The sequence below is a fragment of the Emydura macquarii genome, unplaced genomic scaffold, assembly GCF_026122565.2.
Source record: "Emydura macquarii macquarii isolate MOO-44397 ecotype Brisbane River unplaced genomic scaffold, CSIRO-AGI_Emac_v2 contig_499, whole genome shotgun sequence".
Lineage (NCBI taxonomy): Eukaryota > Metazoa > Chordata > Testudines > Chelidae > Emydura > Emydura macquarii.
Window position 1 is genome coordinate 14,561,085 of NW_027130636.1, and position 21,332 is coordinate 14,582,416.

A 21,332-nucleotide genomic window follows, 5' to 3' on the forward strand; every position below is an offset into this window, starting at 1 on the left:
GCATTTCCACATCCCCAATATTTATATTTTGGTCAGGAAAGAAAGTGCCCACCTGCATCTTATTGAAGAGACCAGAGTTCCTAAAGATGCACATTTCCAGACCAGCCCACATTGATATCGGTGAAACGTCCCTTGTGATCCACAAGGGCCTGCAACAACATTGAGAAGTATCCTTTCCGGTTTATGTACTCTGTGCCAAGGTGGTCAGGTGCTAGGATAGAGATATGCGTACCATCTATTACCCCCACCCCCCAGTTTGGGAACCCCACTGCAGCAAATCTGTCCATTATGTCCTGCATGTTTCCCAAAGTCACTACCCTTCTTAGCAGAAGTCTATTAATGGCCCTGCACACGTGCATCACAGTAGCTCCAGTGGTGGATTTACTGATTCCCAACTGACTGGTAGCAGTCTGGCCTTGCCAGCTTCCATAGAGTGATGGCCACTCGCTTCTCCACTGTCAGAGCTGGTCTCAAGTGAGTATTCACGCACTTCAAGGCTGCAGACAGCTCCGCGCAAAGTTCAAAGGAAGTGGCCTTTCACATATGAAAGTTCTGCAGCCACTGCTCATCATCCACACCTTCATAACGATGCGATCCCACCAGTCACTGCTTGCTTCCCGGGACCAGAACCGGCACTCCACGACTAAAGATGATGTGTGACAACCTGCAGCAAACGGGAATTGTTCCGTTCTATGGCTTGTAGCAGGGCAGCCTCAGTAACATCGCTATTTTCTGTGCTGTGGCTTCTGTCTTGCCTTTGAAATTACTGCAGAATAAGCCATGAGGTATTTGTGATGCTCACAATGATAATGAAGAGCTGAACAGGCTCCATACCTCTCCGGCAACAGCATGCACGCGGCATAGAAAAATGGCACGAAAAAGCGTTTGCTGTTTGTTTGGGACAAGGGAGGAGGAGGAAACATGCTGCATCATGGGAGGATGACAAGCTTCCCAAAAGCCTCTGTGGCTAGTTGCACTATAGGATAGCTACCCACGGTGCACTGCTTTGAACGTCGACTCAAGTGTGGCAAGTGGGGATGCAAGAGCCCGATGCAAGGAGCGTGTATGATCACGCTCCTGCTACTTCTACAATTCAGCAGGTGAAAGTCAATTTAAAGTAAATCAACTTCACTCTGCAGTGTAGACATACCCTCGGTCTATTCTAGGCCTTCTCCTAGCCCAGAAAGTCATTCAGATAGCAAACATGTTTCCAGCTAATTAAAATACATTGGAACAAGTGCTGAATATGGGACACCAACCCCAAAAGCAACATTGCCCTGGGAATGCTGCAATCCTCACTTGAGACCCTGAGCTATATAGTGCTATCTTTGGAATTTAACAGATGTATTGATCTTTTTCATTCAAAATTGGGAAAATGTAGCACAAAAACTCTCGATTTTTCAATCATCACCTAAGCTATTTGTGGCATTCAGTGAGCCAAGCTGCAAGTTCAAGATGGTTTATGAATTGCTTAGGCACTGATGTACAGGATAAATCTTTGCTCAGCTGTTTAATAAACACCCCTCCCTCACAACTGAGTTTTGCAAGTTTGATGGTACTGATCAAGGAGAAAACTTTAGGTAAAATTCTCCTTAAAGATATATTTATGGAGGGTTTTTTTTTTTGTTTTGTTTTGGTTTTTTTTTAAATAAAGCCAAAGAGAGACACAGGCGTATTACCACCACAGAAGTTGGTAAAAATTCTGACGGGAAAAGAAGTCCATTCCATTCCCCAGTGAGTAAAAGGCAATGAGAATACAAAGCCCTATTTGCACCACAGCATTTTGCAGCATGCCAATACCCAGTCAAAACAACTCATGCTGTAGTGCCAACAATTAATGACAATATCAAATTAAAACCACACAGTAACAGAATCATAGGACTCCTTAATAGGTCCCTTTTCACACTATGTCTCTCTTACCTTCAGTTGCCTTGATTAGATAGCCACTCTCTTTGTTTGGTGGCACAGCCAGCAGCTGCATGACTCTATCCAGCAACCCATGGATGACCTCAAACCCAGGGTTCTTGTTGTAGTAAATGGCACAGAGATGCCTGTGGTTCCTTGCACCTACATCTGCAGAAGAAAAACAGTTGTATTTTCTGGGTTTTGTCACAGGTTTATCCTTCCCTTTTGCATCAGTTTTTACAGTTGTGCACTGAGATATCTGTACCTTAAGTGGGTTGATGATAAGCACTGGCCATGATTTAACTCAGTGGTCTCCCATCATTTGGAAACTCATATGGCATAGATTTTAAATACTGTACTTTATTAGGAAGGAATGGAGAAGGAGTTTGGTAAGGAGAAACATCTAGAAAAGTAAACAGCAGTAACAGAACTCAGAATGATTCCAACACATTACTAAAGGCTAAGGGAATTAAAAAGCAGATTCACCAAAATATATATATATTCAACAAGAATAAACAAGATCTTGATACAGTAGAACCTCAGCGTTACGAACAACAGAGTTACAAAGTGACCGGTCAACCACGTACCTCTTTTGGAACCAGAAGAATGCAATCAGGCAGCAGCAGAGAACTCCCTCCCTGCCCGCGCAAAAAAAATACAGTACTGTACTGTGGTAAACGTAAACTACTAAAAAAACAAAGGGAAAGTTTAAAAAACACTTGACAAGGTAAGGAAACTCTGTTTGTTACATTTAAATTAAGATGGCTTAAAGCAGCATTTTACTTCTGCACAGTACAGTTTCAAAGCTGTATTACATCAGTGTTCAGTTGTAAACTTTTGAAAGAACAATTATAATTTTTTGTTCAGAGTTACAAACATTTCAGAGTTACGAACAACCTCCATGCCCAAGGTGTTCATAACTTTGGGGTTCTACTGTACTTACAATCTATTATTTTTAACATTTACAGTTTAAGGCTGGTGGCGAAAGTAGATATTTATGGAACAGGGAGACAGTCTTTTACCACTACAAAACTAGCCTACTTCTGTAAGTAGCCAAATGTAGTTAAACTATCATGGATGTTAAGGGGTCTTTGTGAACAGAAATCCTGGTTTGAGTTTAATTCTAAGCAGACAGGTTTCCACATCACAGAAGCCATCCACACAATGAAACTTTCCTTGGTAGTCTCAGAAGCTCCAGAGATCAAAGAAGAGTGCACTTCAGAGCGTATTTTCATATCAGCTTTCAGGACAGGATTGAGATATTGGTGGAGCACAGTGGTTATTGTTATCATGTGTGCTACACCTGTTTTGTGAGTATCTATCTCTAAGGGTATGTCTACACTGCTCCAGTGGCAGGTATCAATGCAGAGGCATCAATTGAGTGGGTCTGTGTAGACCTGCTCAGTCGATTGGAGAGCGCTCTCTGGTCAACTCAATTAGTCCACCTCCCCAAAAGGCGGAAGACAGCATCAATGGGAGGGCGTCTCCTATAGACGCAGTGCCATGAAGATGCCGTGGTACCTAAATGTAAGCATGTCGGCCACTGCCGCCAATGTAGACCAACCTTAAGACTATGAAATCAAACACCTCACAAGAACTCATGTATATTTTAAAAAGCCTTGTAATTTCCAAAATTAGTTACCATGCATCATGTGTTCAAACAAAGCACTAACTCAAAACACCAGCTATCCTTCCCTTATTTTAAACTACTTTTGACTAGACTACTCATTTTACCAGAATAATTTGTCATTTTCATGTCATATGGATACATTTTAGACACACAAATGTATTACAGTCTCATTATATTCCTGTGTGTCTCCAGACTAGACTACTGCAATGCACTTTGCCTGCATCTGTCAATAGTTACTCAGAAGATTCAACTAATGCAGAATCCTGCTTTTAATTTTTTGAGAGCAAAAGGATGATACATGTGTTCTCACCATCTGTCAATTCACTTCTGGTGAATGTCAAGGTACTGGCTAATATAACACCATCCTAAGTTGTCCACAAAATTTAATATTTTTCTTTTAGAATTTCAACAGATAATATCAATGTTTATTTTTAAGCATTTTCCCTTTTTTATTGATTGACATGTTCACAGTAGTGTAAAATTATGGGGTTTAAACGTTTATCTTTATCCATTTAAATTTTCAGTTATGGGAAATAATGGGAGATTAGATAATAGGGGGGATAGAATTTATTAATGACAGTAGAAGTTGAGATTCAAAAAGTAAAAGTTTAGCCATTAAAATATACGAAGTAAATATTCTTTAATCAAACTAAGTTCTCACACAGCATTTTTTATTTTGTCTATCTGAAATTTCAATCATCAATCAATGGAAATATTTTTAATCAATTTGTGAAATTAAAACAAATATGGTGAAGTCAACATTTACCAGCATTTATTAATGAAAATCTAATCCTCCCAAGCCTCTCTCTATCCCAGTTCTCAGAAGTCAATTTTTCCACTTATGGTGCACTTAGCAGAAACCCCTTCTGCCAAGGGTGGGGCTTGCAGAAGTCAGGAAGGGCTCTTTCACTGGCAGTCCCTTTCTTCTAGAACAGAATTTGTTCTAGATCACTTGTACAGCATCACACAAGATACATGGATTTTTTCAAATTGTGTAGAGTCCTCCTGCATTTAACCTACCGGTTAGGTTTTGCTCCCCCCCCCCCCCTGTGTCTATCTCTTCTCCCTTAAAGGTGGTTAGATGATGGGCTGGGGGGGGGAGGGAGAGGGAAGGGTTGTCTTTATGCTCCTTTTGGAGAAAATATGTTATGAGCCATGTTTATATAAGCCTCCAAAATTAATGTTGCAGTTATTTATGAAGGTAAGACTCATTTTACTACACCATGCAATTCAAAGGAAGGTATACTTAAAAATGGAGATCCCAGTGGGACTTTACAGTGCTTTTCTCATTGTGTCTTTCATTCAACATCTGTGTGCAGCCAATGGGAGAGATCAGGAGATGCTAGAGACTTCAGAGGAACCACAGGACATTTGGATCTGAGCCTGTTTTCTATCAAACATGGACAACAGAGCCGTGAATATGAAACAAAGCCCAAAAGAAGAATAGCAGTCAGGGTTACCACAGGTAACATACAGATAACGCTGGACAGAAGGATGAAACGTTTGGAAGAAATGGCTGAAAGAATAACCTCATGCGTCACTGAACACTACTCCCTCACCCTACTAGTCAAAGTGGAATGGGGTCTTACTGGAGCTTTTGCACCTGGATGCCCAAAGAGCAGCAGTAGGCAAAACTATAAACTCTCTCTTCCCTCAACCCCATCCTAGACCTGACCAGACAACTCTGTCCATTTGTCTCTGATGCAGACCTAGCAGCAGTGATTCATACATTTATCATCTCAAATTCGATTAGTGCATACTTCTATATACTGGGCTGACGCTGAAGAACACTCAAATTGCTGCTAATGTTGATGCAGCAGGCAACAGGCAGCTAGGCAGAACTGATCAACAGGAACTCATCACACTTGTGCTCCACACTCTACACTGGCTGCCATTCCCAAATCCCAGGTGCATTCTTAAAGAGATTTGGAATCCATGTCAAACAGAATTAGGGTTGGACATTGGACTGGTCCAAAAATAATTGATCAATTCAGCAAAATTAGGTCAAATAATGTCAAAGATGGTCAAATATTTTAAACCACTAATTTATTAGAGCAGTAACAAACAAAAAACTAAGATTTTATGATCGCCTAGAGGCTTAGATAGATATTCATGCCTAATTAAAAAAACAAGTTACTTAACTGAATTATTTTAACTCAGAAAAATGCAAAACACAAGGAAAGCTCTACAAAAATGAAAGAATAATTATCTTTTTAGCAATGTTAGGTTAGCATTTAAATGTCAATGTTATTCAAGGCTGAACAGTTACAAAAGAGAAAAATTAAACAAATAAAAGAAACCCATAGCAACTATAAAAGAAAAAAGGTATTTTTAAATGCACTTATGCTAGGTAGGCAACAGGCCAATTCTTCAAGTGTCTTGCTTTTTATTAATCTTCCTTTCTTTATCAGCTTCAATTACATCTTTGCATTGATGGCTTGGTAGACAAAGACATACATATAGTGTCTGGCTTCTTGGACAATCAAGATGCTCAACTTTCAATTATCTTTCCCCACCCCCGACTCCCAAACAGGTGACATTAGTGTTTAGCAAAGTAAGTGATCAAGACATTTGAGTAGGCTAGCTAACAAATGGCACCATACCCAAAACCAAACAAAAAGGTAGGCCACTGCCTACATAAGGGCATTCTTGCTGGAATATATGACAGTATTTGACCATCGATAAATAATATGTGGTCAATTGATCAGCTTGCCAAGCCTAGACAGAATACCAAAAGTTCATGCCTCTTCACCAGACATTGGGATCAAGGAGCAGCCTCAACATGATAGCTCAGATAAGTCCAGTAAGCCTTTTCCATCCCTTATCTCTTCTATCAAAAATGGTGGAGACAATTCAGTTGGAGAGGACCATCAGTAATTCTAATACCACCTTACCAGCCCCAGAGGCCCTATCTGTCTGGCCTGAAGGAGCTGGCCCCTACAATCCTACTTCATCTCTTGGAGTGGGAAGAACAACTGTTTCAAGGCCCCCTACAGCACTCACTTACATGCAGGGAGGCTTGAAAAATCCCCTAACTGCTAGAGGTCGAGCAACTGGAGAATAGCTTTTTAAATAAGAGTCCTGATGGGCTCAGAAAAAGTTTCCAAGCTCAGAATGTTCCAAGATCCCTACTGAGCTCAGTACTAAATAGTATAGAGCAAGTAGGATGAAGAAGGATAAAAATCATCTGGTAGCTATCACATCGGCATGCAGAGTATCTGAGCTGTATTCCACAATCTCAGGAGACACCTCTCCTTATTCTATACCAAGCCTAAACACAACAAGGAGAAACTCTCCATATGTTGTCAGTGGTTAATATCTACAAGGCAAGAACTCAGGCATATAACAAATCTACACCTTCTGTACCATCTCCCACTTAACAACAAAAAGGGTATTTAAAACATCATTACTGGGAGGCTAAAGTACTGCAATAAAGAGGAATTCAAAGTACAGGAGTAGAAGCTTATAGGGAAGATCTAAACTCATCCTTGTGGACCAAAAGTCATTCATGTCTTCTGAAAATATTTACAAAGCAGAAGGCTGATAATCTAATCATGTTTGCTAAACTCTGCAAGCTAGACATGCAGGCCTCTGTAGACATGCCATCAGTAAAGGATATTCGGTTATGCAAGAAGCTTTTAAATACCAGAATTGTAGCTTTCAGCTTGTAAAAAAAACAACTGGGGGTTCACTAGGATTAAATCCCAGTGCAGGAATGACAAACCTAGACAGATATGATGCTTGGTAGATCAGATCTCTCTCCTCTGGCAAGGTTTGCCACCCCAACCCAAAACTTTCCTCATTTATATAGGCATCAGGTAGAGATGAGATAACAACTATAATGTTACAGTTGTAGGATAATTTGTACATACATATGCCATATACAAATAACTGATAAGAAAACCTTGTTTACTATTTCCTCTTTCCCCTTTCCTTGGTCTGTTTTGTCCTTAAGAATGCCAGCTTTTTGGAGATGCTATTTTGTACAGTATTTAGCATATTGTAGGTGCTATTAGAAAACATAGCAACAAAGTTAGGCTGAATTTTACTTCACAATTACTCAGGTAACTTATGCTAGGTAGGCACCATATATAACTTCTTCATATTGTCATCGTGAACAAAAAGGGTGTCATGATAAAAACACTTCAAATTCTTATACTTTCACATTTTCAAAATGACTGTATAAATCTTAACTAATGACTATATTTTGTGTTCACTCAACCCTTCCAAGCTTTGTAAATGCTTTAAAGCTCAGTCTTTTAGAGCATCAATACATCAGATCACAGGAAGTTCATTCACTGCACACTACAGGAAAAAAGTATTCTGAACTTTATGCCAAAGCTGGGGTTTGTTGGAAATGCCTCAGTTCTTTGTAACTCATTTAAGAGAGCACTTGTGTCATGCCATGAAACAATTCGGTTTTTAAGTGAGCCTGCCAAATATGTCAGCCTAAATTATATATGTATTTCACCGACTTCAAAGCACTGCCTGGAGATGCTGCTCTAAAACCATTTGAAGGATGGGCAGCTGGCTAGGACTTTATGAGCCAAAAGAACGTAATGAAAGATAAAACTGTGGTACATGCTGCCCCCTAGTAATTTAAGAGGCTTTAGAAAAGATGGGATTTTTGAAAGAATACACCTGCTCAGTTAGACACTTGTCTTGCAATCAACCAATTTTATGCAATTACAGTAAGGCACGCAAGTCAGACTGTTTGGGAAAATGCATGCAAACAAGTACAACTGCATTCTCAATTTATTTCAGCCATGTTAGAGGCAGACTATTGCAGTCTTGCAAAATTCCACTAGGTCATTGGGCAGAAAACTCGGAGGGGGGGATGATGTATATTTTCATCATAGTAAGAGAGGATGTGACATTACGGTGCCTGGCCTAGTATGATTTGTAGACTCCAATAGCGAAGACTTTACCAACCTAACAATAAGACCAAACTGCAAGACAATATTCTATATAACTCTGCAGACGGGGCACAGCACTGTGCAATAGATGCGCAAACCCTGCATTCTCTCTCTCATCCTTTAAGAAGAAAACTTTCTAGTCAGATTTGGTTTTATTTTTATTGAATGTGGCATGAATTTTCCATATTTAGTAAGTCAACCATTTATGTCTGATATGTTAGGACGACAACAATGTTCGGTTCACCTTAGTAAAGATGAGTTCTGAGCATAAAAATATTTTTATTAAAGAACAGTGCATTTATACAGCTATATTCATTCACACACAAAATGACTACGGGATGCTACTTCACAGTCTGAGTGTGTCAATGCTCTTCTAACCCATACTTTCAAACTAATTAGAAATCTTGCATGCCAAAAATATGATATAGTAAAATTAATCAGACTGATAACATAAGCATACTACAGAGAATCTCATTCCATATGTGAAAACAGGACAACCAGATATTGTTTAATGTCTACAGAACTATTGCTGATTTCTCATTCCTTTTTTCCCTTGAAACTGTGAACATGGCACATTTAGATTTAAGGCCTGAAAATTAATCTGGAAAAGACACTTTAGCAGATTTACTGAAAGTATATCTAAAACACAGTTTTATTATTTCTATTCTGGTAATTCTCAAACTGTACTGCGCATTGTCCAAACACATAGAAATACAAAGTCCTTATATCAAAGAACATATCTTTAATTTGCAGCAATGGTTACTGCTAAATTTTAAGTACGTTGTAAGAGTAGACTTTTATAAAACTGTTAAGTGACCATTTGTATAAGTGGAAGCTTAAAAGATCTACAGTCAGAACCCATGAACAACAGTAATTTATTTAACTGGTACATTTAAGCAGCCAGAAGGAATGCTGTCTCCCCTCCAACATAAATAAGCCTTACACCAGCTATGAAGAATGCTTAAGCTATTCTGCCATCTGTACCATGTTTTGTGCATGTTGGCAGCCTCGCTGCCCAAAAGGAATGAGCCTAGATCACCAAACTGTCTGCATTTAATAAAAAGAGTCCACATGCTTTGCTAAAATTGTTTGTTTTTCTTGGCTATATTTTTTAAGCAATCTACAAATTAAGTCCATCAACAAAGCAATTTACTTGCTATTTTGTTTGTGTCTTATGTAAACCTGTGTCTCACAGACACCAAATAGGTTAAACACAGCATTACAAGCTGAAACCAGATGATATAGCAGCACCCATTTCTGCTACTGTATTTAAGGTAGTATTAGTGTTTTTCATTATGAAGTGGCAAAAATTTGCTCCAAGATTGCAACTCAGCACACAAGGTCTTGCCAGCAGAAAAATATATCCACATACACGCTTTCCCACCATGCACCATGTAAAGAAAAACAGATTCAGTAACTTGAGGGTGGTTTTTGTGTTTGTTTTGTTTTTGTTTTTTAAAAAAAAAACTAACAGGTTTAGGTTTTTTCCCCCTTTACAGTTCCAACACTTTTATATATTTTCCAAATAAAAATTATGCTGTTTTAGGCCCCGATCCTGCACCCATGCAGAATCCCATTAAAATCCTTGAAACATGAACTAGCTACTTTGGCTATTTAAAATATAACAGAACTAAGACTGCAGTGATACTAAAGGAGATATGTTTCTATCTCAACACATTGCATACAACGGAAACAGTTTCAAGAAGATGACTTGATAGATCTGTGGGAATTTTATAACACCAAGAATTTCGTGGGTTTTTTGGTTTTTTTTTTTTTTTGCATATGGACTTGCCCCAGTCTTCACCAAGAAACAGCAATACACTTGCAAAAAAACCCACTTACACAAAGAAGGGTGTGCACAGCCCTAGTATTGATATAACATAGGTTACAGATCTATTACAATGGTAAAGTAAAGTAGTCATTAGCTACTGAGTAAGGGGTCACAAAATAGAGAATTTAAACAGACAAATCTGTCAGGTCAGATAATCACTGAAAATGTCAGGTCAGAATCACATTTTTAGTAAACCCTTAAGAGGAAAAAAAGTTACTATCAAATCTGCAGAATTATAAGTATTAGCCGATAGGATTGTCTCCTTTGTCTCATGCTCCCAGTACAGGTCCACCAGGGCCTCAGATATGGTAGCTCAGCATGAGCCACCTCCCCATCCCCCACTAGGACCTGAGCACCCATAAAGATTGTCCCAAGTGAGATTTTAAAAATACCATTGCAGTCATCGAGTCCAACTTCTGTAGCATGATCTGAGCTGTCACATGATGAGCGACAAATCCTCACTGGCAAACTTACTGTGTCCTGGACTCTGCCCTGGGGCAAGGTGGCTAGGAGTTGAGCTTTTTCTTACAGATCTCCTCACTTATTTGTCTATGTGGGACAAGCCAAGACTTCAGAATCACAAGATTTTGTGATAAGTGACCCAGCTCCCTAGTGGTGACACAGCAGGTTTACAATGGCACTGCACCTCAACAGCATCAAGAAGAGTGCCAAGGCCTCATCTGCAAGCATTACAAGCAAAAGGAGCAATATGCCTGACCAAGATCAACAAGAAAGATGCTGGTAGAACTAAGGACTTTCAAGGACTAAGGCAATGGCAGTTGTTAGGCCACAGAAAGCAAGTGTGTCTGTTTGCATCCAAAGTGGGGAGGTCTCAATCTGTCATAACCACTAAGTCTCAAGGGCCTAAAGAGCTCTGGGCCAGATCTGTAAAGGTATTTAGGTGTCTAGTGAGCTTTTCATAAGCACATAGGAACCAAACTCACTTTGATTTCAGTGCATGTTAGGTGCTTATCTGCCTCTTTAGATGCATAAATACCACAAAAAACTGGCCTTTTGACCAAGGGAGTTCTACTTTTGTGCTGTAAGCATGAGCTAAGTGAGAATGAATTCTGTAGCAATATTTTTGATGAACAGAGATTTATCCACTACCAAACATTTATCAAGTAAATAAGCATTTCTTGAGAGGTACTTGCCCATGAAGTTGGATACAGTACAGGGTCCTTGGATGTCCAATTAAATGGCTGGACATTATAAAAATTAAAATAATTAACACTGTAGGACATGTTTTAATAGAAAAACATGTTACAGAAATAGCACCCTCTTAAATTGGAATAATTTAAAACAAAGCAGGCCACGGCTTTTTCAGAAAATCATAAATACTGTCACAGAGGAAATTAAAAGCTATTGTGTGCTCAATGGGCTTCTCTTACCTTTGGTGGAATCTTTTACAACAATGTCAGAGATTTCAAAAAGTTTCAGAGGCAAAGGCATTTTCTTATTAGCAGCAATGGTCTTCAGGAGTCCAGGCAGGAGGCTGGTGCGTGCCACCTACAGGTCAAACATGAAATTGCGTGTGTGAAACCACCTGTCAGATTGCTTGTTAACATAAGTGCCTTATCTTTTCTAGGTTTGCTTATTTGGAATTAGCATTTTAAAACAGCCAGGTGAAATAATGGAGTAATTTTAGCAGTTTATGTCTATTTTAGAATTATTAAACCTGAAAATGTAGATATTATGCACTTTCTGTCTTACGAACACACATGAACATTCAGAGCCACATTTTGCAGGGGAAACTGAGGCAGAGTTCTTCAGCAGCTTGCCTGAGTTTGTACTGCACCTTCATGATGCAGCAAGGAAGAAAAACCCAGGACTTCTCATTCCCAGTCCCCAGATCTAACTAGAAGACAACCCTGCTTCCAAACAAATAGATTGAGAATTTCTCTAAGGAACTAAAATAATTCATACATATTTCTTATGCAAAGTGACATGTATCATCAGTTACACTTTTAAGGAATGTGTTGCCATATTGCAAGAGTCCTCATGAATTTTAAAGCAAGAGAATGGCAGATGCAAATGATTCCTCTTCTACTTCTCATTGTCAGTGGTGAGAGCTCAAAGGGTTCCTGCTCCAGAATAGAGGATCTGGTGGTTAAGAGTTCACCCGCTCCTTTGCTTTGTTGTAGTGGATATATAATGGACAACTGAAGCTATTTATTTGTGAGCCAGCTGTGAACAAACCTTAAAAATTCAAAACAATAGCCAAGTGATGGATGAGTGGTGCAAAAGCAGGAGCAAAAAGACATGGCAAGGTGGCAGCCAGTTACATGGGAAAGTTAAAATATGGGTTTAAACTAAATTTTGAAATTCGGATTTAAGATGATGGGGGCATAATATATCAAGTTTAACCCTACAAAGACAATTCCTATTTATACAGAAGGTAAATACTAAGATGAATTCTGAACAGTCATCCAGAGGCCTGCTGGTGTCTGTCAAAGGCACAGGTGATATTGTAAAATACTGCACTATAACAAGCTTAAAATATGTGGAGACTAGAGTGACAGACAACCAGAAATATCCGATAAATACACAAGGAATCAAACACCAGGTACTCACATTAGTGAGTTTTCAAATGCAGTTCACACACATTTACTGTTCCTGCCTTCAAATCCAGCCTTAATAAAGTGACCTAATTCTTCAAATTGTCTCAGTGTGACTAGACTGTCCACTGGAATTTACAAATGATGGCAACGCTTCTACGGAATTTAAATTATCAAAAAGCCTGGCTTTACTAACCTATATTTTGAGTGAAACTTGATCTCTCTGTTGAATTCTGGACTCTGCAACAACTCTAGATTCTGCTGATACAAACTGACACTTAGAGATTTAGGACTTAAAGATCACAATGGTGGAAATTACTATAACAAAGCAGGGCCCAATTTTGTCGCCCCCAATCCCATTGAGTAGTACCTCATTCCACTAAATTAACATTGTTTAAAATATTACTCAGTATGAGGGAGACAGAACTGGATCCTCAGAAGTGACTGCAAACAACTGTATCTTAAATGTGCATAATCTCTCTATTGACTTCTAACTGAATTAAAAGTGGTCACCACATTTTCTATATTTTATTTCCTTTTGCTATTTAATTTAATTAATTTTTGCAAGCCTTAAATGTATTTTTGTAATGTTATCTTGCTGACTGGTTACTACTGTGATGCTGGTGGATTAGGGGGACCATTTATGACATTTAACATCAATGTCAAAATTACAATAATTCATATGAGATATGCTATGTCAGATACCATTAGAAAGGTTATAATTTGCTACATATGATATTGTTTATGTGCATGTATCATATTTGTATTGGAAGTTCTGGATATGTTTGAAATATCAGTACTTCAACTTGTGCTGTGTTTCTGAGTGACGCCCCAGACAGGATGGCTGCAGCACTAGCTGCTTGATGGACCATTAAGGGAACTCAAAGGTACAATAAGCCCAGGGAAAGAATGCAGGGGCTACACCTGATGAGTCACCAGGACTTACTCATGTGACCCTGGAATCCATCTTATTTCTGCAAATTTCCACAAGCAGCATGGCAGAGGCCAAGGGACATAAAAGGCAGCTGCACCACATCCATTTGTCTTCAGTTGTCAGTCTTCACCTAACTCTGGATCAACTCATCTACAACTGAAGTTGTGAATCAAAGGACTGAAACCCATCCAGATACTGATCTGGTAATGTGCCTGACTCTCTGGGGTCAGGAGAACCTTTTTGGTAAAGAGCATAGAGTTTTAAATAACTTATCTCTTTACTGGACCTAGTGGCTGATTGGGAACCAGGGACTGAAATGCAGTAAAGGGGGCTGTATATATTTTGTTTTAGCTTCTTGATAACCAGTGTGGAAAATCAGAAGCATTGTTCATGGCTAGCTAGGAAGTCTGACTTCGGATTCTCCCAGCACTGGTGGGTGATGCTGTTCTCCTTTTGCAGCCTGCCCTGACCTTGGCATTTTCAGGTGGCTACCCTAGGCATGGACGGGTCACAACTACCTTCTCAGATGTTTGGGGAAGCTGGTAATATAACAATTAGACTCGAAATTAATCTATTTACCTGAAATTCTATTGTTTTGGGATTAGCTATGTGTACTGCTTTTGTTGCAGAGATGTCCACACCAAGTTTATCAGCAATATCTTCTTGGGAACACTAAGGGGAGAAAAATAAAATACCACAGTCAAATGGTTAAAATATACAAAAAAGCAATGATGGAACTTGATATCAAGAACAAACAATGCAAGATCAACAATAGCTCTGTGGCCCCTTAACATGACTCTCTTTCTCTGATTTGCACCACTCACTTGTAAGCACAAAAGAAAGTGAAGAATGAAGCCTCAGCCTTAGATTTAAGGGGGCTGGTTTATTTATGCGTTAATTGCTAACCAAAATAATGCTAGTTTGACAGGAAAAAACAAGAGTTTTATTAGCTTTTATCATTGATAATTATCTATTTTAAAAATAAGAGGACAGATTCTTCCACTCTGATTTCCATTGAATAGTAACTTCCTGTGCAAATGGTCCCAGTAGAATCAGTCATACAATTAGCCTTCGCACAGAGAAAACAATTCCACTGGGACTACTTACAGAAAATAGGGTTACTTACCAGTAACCGTTGTTCTTCGTGATGTGTTGCTCATAACCATTCCAATACAGGTGAGTGCACGCCCCATGCACTGGTCTCCGGAATTTTTTTCCCCTTAGCAAGCCCCGTAGGTAGGCTTAGGCGCCCCCTGGAGTACCGCGCTCATGCTGCGGTATATAGGGCGCTGCCGACCCTACGGGCCCCCCAGTCCCTTCTTTCTGTCGACTCCAACAGCTGGGACAGAGGGTGGGTGTGGAATGGATATGAGCAACACATCTCGAAGAACAACAGTTACTGGTAAGTAACCCTGTTTTCTACTTTGAATGATTGCTCATATCCATTCCAATATAGGTGATTAAATAGCCATACCTTGGAGGTGGGTAGGAGTCAGCGTCAAGCAGCTCTCATGAGCACGGTCTTGCTGAAGCCCGCGTCCTCTCTCGCCTGCTGCACAATGGCGTAGTGGGACATGAAGGTATGGACTGAGGACCAGGTCGCTGCTCTGCATATGTCCTGCAGGGGCACTCTCTCCACAAAGGCCGCCGACAAGGCCTGGGCTCTGGTTGAGTGCGCGCTGTCACAGCTCCTGGAAGCGGCACCTTCGCTCGCTCGTAGCAGGTCCTGATGCAGGCGGTGATCCAGGTGGAGATGCGCTGGGTGGAGACAGGTGAGCCCTTCATCCGGTGCGCCACTGCTACAAACAGCTGCATTGACTTCTGGAACGGCGTGGTCCGCTCGATGTAGTAGGCCAGGGCTCATTTCACGTCCAGTGAGTGCCATCTCTGCTCCTCCTCCGAACCGTGCGGTTTAGGAAACAACATGGGGAGGAAGATATCCTGGTTATAGTGAAACAGACACCACCTTAGGTAGGAATGCCAGGTGGGGTCTCGGTCGCACCTTGTTTTTATAAAAGACCATGTAGGGGGGCTCCGAGATCAAAGCTCTTATCTCAGAGACCCTCCTAGCTGATGTAATGGCCACCAGGAAGGCTACCTTCCAAGAGAGGACAAGCAGTGGGCATGTAGCCATTGGCTCGAAGGGGGCTCCTGTCAGCATGGTGAGGACCAGGTTCAAGTCCTAGGGAGGCACCGGGTCACAGACCTGCGGATATAGCTTCTCTACCCCTTTGAGTAACCTAATGGACATGGGATGTGAAAATAAAGACCTCACCTGCATCGGCTGGTGGAAGGCCGAGATGGCTGCCAGATGCACCCTCAGGGAGGCCAGTGCTAGGCCCTGGAGCTTTAGATGGAGGAGATACTCCAAAATCGCCTGTATGGGCAAACTGCTCGGTGGGATACCCAGGGACTCCGCCCAACAGGTGAAACACTTCCACTTGGCCTGGTACACCACCTGAGTGGAAGGTTTTCTGCTGCCCAGCAGAACCTGTTGGACCTGCACCGAGCAGGCTCTCTCTCTCTCCGTCAGCCACAGAGTCTCCATGCTGTCAGGTGGAGGGAGTCCAGGTCTGGATGCAGCAGGCGCCCCTGGTCCTGGGAGAGCAGGTCGTGACGCCTCGGGAGCGGCAGCGGCCAGGCGATGGACAGGTCCAGCAGCATGCTGAACCAGTGCTGTGTCGGCCAAGCTGGGGCAATCAGTATGATGTCCGCCTTGTCCCTCTTGATCTTTAAGAGGACTTTGGGCGGAGTGGAATGGGGGGAAATGCATACATGAGGGTCCCCGCCAGTCTATAAGGAACGCGTCGGAGATGGAGCCCGGCTTGCGACCCCTAGGCGAGCAGAACCTCGGGCACTTCCTGTTCCAGGATGACGCAAACAGATCAAGTTGGGGAACACCCCACTTGCAGAAGATAAAAGCTATCACCTCCAGGTGTAGTGACCAGTCGTGTCGGGGTAGAAACGACCTGCTGAGGCGGTCCGCCTCGTCGTTCCTGACCCCCCGGGAGGTGAGAGGCAGATATGTGGAAGTCGTGCCTCACCGCAAAGTCCCAAAGATGAATGGCTTCCTGGCAAAGAGCCGAGGAGCGCGCTCCCCCCACTTCTTCATGTAGAACATGGCCGCCGTGTTGTCCGTGAGGACCTGTACCATTCTGCCCCTCAGAAATCTGAGGAATACCTTGCAGGCCAAGTGGACTGCTCTGAGCTCCCGGACGTTGATGTGCAGGCACCTCTCATCTGACGACCAGAGCCCCTGGGTGCTCAGGTCACTGCTGATGTGGGCCCCCCCCATCCCACACCTGAGGCGTCCATAATCAAAGTTATGGAGGGTGTCAAGTCTCTGAAGGGAATACCCCTCACTACCTCCTCCGGGTCCCTCCACCCATCCAGAGAAGTCAGTACCTGCGTGGGGACCATGACCACTCTGTTCCAAGAGTGCCTGGCCGGCACATATACGGAGGCCAACCATGCCTGGAGAGGCCTGAGTTTGAGGTGAGCCAGTCTCACCACATACGTACAGGCTGCCATGTGTCCCAACAGCTGAAGGCAATGCCTGGCTGTCATCGTGGGGTACCTGTGGAGGTTGTCGATTATGGCAGCCATCGCCTCGAAGCGAGGCTGTGGGAGGATGACTCTGGCCTGGGTGGCATCCAGGGTGGCCCCGATGAAATCTATGCGCTGCACCGGGGTGAGAGTGGACTTCTGCTCGTTTATGAGCAGCCCCAGTCTGATGCATGTTGCACAAGTGAGTTCCAGGCTGTTCCTCATATGGGCCCTGGACTTGCCCTGGATCAGCCAGTTGTCCAGGTAGGGGAAGATCTGGACCCCTCTGCGACGCAGGTGGGCCGCCACCACTGCCATACACTTCGGCCTCTCGTCCGCCCCCAGGGTCTTCACAAAGTGGAGGGCCGAGAACTGGTAGTGGCAGCCAGCTACCAAAATCTGGAGGAACCTTCTGTGACTGGGGAGGATAGAAATATGAAAGCAAGCATCCTTTAAGTCAAGGGTAGTGTACCAGTCCCCTGGATCTAGGGCGGGAATGATGGAGGCTAGGGAAACCATACGGAACCTGAGGCATCTGATAAATTTGTTCAGACGGCGGAGATCTAGTATGGACCTCAGGCCCCCCCTTGGTCTTGGGAATGAGGAAGTAGCATGAATAGAATCTCTTTCCCCTTTCCTGTGGAGGAACCTGTTCCACAGCCCTGAGCAGGAGGAGGGAGTTGACCTCCTCTATGAGGGGGTCCCTGAAGAGGGATGGGATAGGGAGAGAGTCCGGGGGGAAGGCCATAAGTTGGACGACATAGCCCCTGAGGACTACACCAAGGACCCAACGGTCTGAAGTGATGTTTCGCCACTCGGTGTAGTACGGCCGTAGTCTGTGGGCAAATGGCCAGGTGAGATCCAGGGGAACAGAAGAAGTGCCACCCTCGTGCGCACTATCAAAACTGCCTTTTATTATTTTGCCCTTTGGCTGGGCCGTGTTGAGGGCCCGCCGATGACCCCGAGCGGTCATGGCGGTTAGGAGCCCTGTACCTGTCCCAACTTCTCCTGGGTTGAGTGGGTCTGGGAGGCGGCCTCGGGGGAGGCTGAGGCTGCCGCTGGGCTTGTGGCCGAGACTGACGCCTCGAGGCCTGAGTGGTATAGAGCCCTAGGGATCTCAGTGTAACTCTCGAATCCTTGAGGGTGTGCAGCTTATCGTCGGTCCTGTCCGAAAAGAGTCCAGCACCATCAAACGGGAGATCCTGGATGGCCTGCTGGACCTCTTGGGACAGTCCTGAGGACTATAACCAGGAGCACCGCCTCATCACAATGGCCGAACCATGGCCCTGCTGGTGTTGTCCGCTGCATCGCTGGCTGTTTGTAAGGAAGCCCCTGCCACAGTAGCAGCCTCCTGGATCACTGTGGCAAAGTCCGCTGCCTGGTCCTGGGGCAACGCCTGTGCAAACCTCTGCAGTGAGGACCAGAGATTAAGGTTATACCGGCCGAGTAGCGCCTGGTGATTCACTATCCTCAGCTGCAGGGCCGCAGTTGAATAGACCTTGCGGCCAAAAAGGTCTAATTTTTTGCAGTCTTTGTTCTTGGGGGTGTTTCCCTGGGCCCCCCGGTCTATCTTGCTGGTTGGCGGCCTCAACCACGAGTGTTCCCAGGGCAGGCTGGTTGTATAAAAATTCAAACCCCCCTGCGGGAACGTAGTATTTTTTCTCAACGCCCTTGGAAATAGGGGCAACCGAGGCAAGGGTTTGCCAGAGGGCCTTGGCCAACTTCAAGACTCTCTCGTGAACCAGCAGGGCAACCCTCGATGGCCCTGCCACCCCCGACTCACCAAAGAAGGGGTCCTCCTCCTCCGACAGCTCTTTGAGCTCTAGATTTAAATTGCTCGCAACCCTCTTGAGCAGTTCTTGGTGTGCTTGAAAATCGGGCAGCGGTGCCCTATGGTCCCTGGCGGCCGCATTATCCGGGGACGAAGAGGAGGATTGTGGGAAGGGCCCTGTGGAGGGACCCTCCTCAGGGTCCGACTCCTCCTTGGAGGGATGACCCTTGTCTGGCTGGCTCAGACGGGGGGGGGGGCAAGGGGAGAGGGGGAAGAGGGGGAGCTGGTTGGGCCACGGACGAGTGTACCGACACGGTGCCCTAGCCCATCTGGGCCCGCTAAGGCCCCCAGTATGGCCACTGCCAGGGGCTTTGTAGCCAAGCCCGGTGCCGGCATCGGTGCCGACTGGGACGCCTCTTGATGGAGGGCTCGGGATCCAGAGCCGCTGGATCTCTGCTAACGGCCCTTGGCTGGTGAGCAGCCCCAAGAGGACGACGATGAGGACCGTCAGTGCGAAAGCCTACGGTGCTGGTGGGGGACAAGCTGCTGTAGGAGCTGGATGACGACTGCCTCCTCCGTCTCGACCGTTTGCGGCAGCGCTTGCTACCTCAGGACTGGGAGCGGTGCTGACGGTGCTGTCGCAGTGCCGACTCCGAGGACCGTGACCAGCTGCATGGTGCCATAGTTGCCGGTGCCGAGGACTGCGGCGCCGGGATCCTCGGACTGCGGACAGGGGATCAGGACCGGTGCCTTCGTATGTCCTCCAGTGCCGGAATCCCCGCCGGGCTGCGTGCCGGTGATCTGGACTCGTCGTGCACTGGGACCTGCGCCGGGTCGCATGCCGGGGATCTCGACCGGTGCCGTGCAGGACTCGCTACTGGGGTGCAAGAGCTGTAGCTACCACCACTGCACGAGGCGGAACTGGAACGGCATCACCTCGCGCGTGAACCTCTCGATCACCCTTGGTGCCGCAGTGTCGAGGAGCTCAACGACTCGATGTCAGAGCTGGGAGGGGAACTCGCACTCTCGACCCTCCGCGACCATCGGGGGAGGGGGAGAGACTGGGACTAGTGTCTCTGCTACCCACTGGGGCCACCCAGCGCGGGTTTACCCCGACACGCCAGTCCCTGCACCCTGAGCCGAGGGGGGGGGGGGGGGAGAGACGGAGGCATGGGCATGGCCCATGAGGGCACATGTTGCAGCGAACACCTCCGGCGTCGAGGAGTCGGGGGAGGCTCCCTGCGAGGAGATGCCGGAGTAATCTCCAAGGCACGTGGCTGGGGCATCTCCTGACTCCTCGCAGGCTGGACAAGCGGAGCGGGGGAGTCTCAGCATGTGGTGTCCTTCCTCTTCTTGCGTTTCGGCACCGGTTCCTGATGGGTCGACGTCGGTGCCGGTGGAGCGCTCCACACTGAGGAGACGCTTGGTGCCACAAGGGAACGCACCGGTTCCGAGTCTGGCCGAAGTGCGGACTCCATAAGGATGGCCTTCAAGCGCGCGTCTTTTTCTTTTTGCGTGCGGGGCTTGAAGGCCTTACAGATAGAATCATAGAATCATAGAATATTAGAGTTGGAAGGGACCTCAGGAGGTCACCTAGTCCAACCCCCTGCTCAAAGCAGGACTAACCTCAGCTATATCATCCCAACCAGGGCTTTGTCAAGCCTCAGCTTAAAAACCTGTAAGGATGGAGATTCCACCACCTCCCTAGGTAACCCATTCCAATGCTTCACCACCCTCCTAGTAAAAAACTTTTTCCTAATGTCCAACCTAGACCTCCCCCTGCAACTTGAGACCGTTGCTCCTTGTTCTGTCATCTGCCACCACCGAGAACAGCCTAGCCCCATCCTCCCTAGAACCCCCTTTCAGGTAGTTAAAAGCCGCTATCAAATCCCCCCTCACTCTTCTCTTTTGCAGACTAAACAAGCCCAGTTCCCTCAGCCTCTCCTCATAAGTCCTGTGCTCCAGCCCCCTAATCATTTTGGTTGCCCTCCGCTGCACTCTCTCCAAATTGTCCACATCTTTTTTGTAGTGGGGGGCCCAAAACTGGACACAGTATTCTAAATGCGGCCTCACCAATGCCGAATAGAGGGGAATAATCACTTCCCGTGACCTGCTGGCAATGCCCCTCCTAATGCAGCCCAATATTCCATTAGCCTTCTTGACAACCAGGGCACACTGCTGACTCATATCCAGCTTTTTATCCACCGTTACCCCCAGGTCCTTTTCTGCAGAGCTGCTGCC

General features: G+C 44.8%; 1 protein-coding gene across 2 annotated transcripts in view; it reads right to left on the reverse strand.

The window, feature by feature from the left end:
* The window catches only part of FARSB (phenylalanyl-tRNA synthetase subunit beta), a 62,416-nt gene that overhangs the window by 20,135 nt on the left and 20,949 nt on the right, over positions 1-21,332 (reverse strand). Inside the window, exons 14-16 of one of the 2 annotated variants that reach the window (XM_067538966.1) lie at positions 14,354-14,446; positions 11,674-11,791; positions 1,921-2,073 (exon numbers count right to left, since the gene is read on the reverse strand). In XM_067538966.1, coding sequence (XP_067395067.1) covers positions 1,921-2,073; positions 11,674-11,791; positions 14,354-14,446 — 364 coding nt within the window. The remainder of the gene's footprint in view (positions 1-1,920; positions 2,074-11,673; positions 11,792-14,353; positions 14,447-21,332) is intronic. The other variant, XM_067538967.1, reaches the window with a different exon arrangement.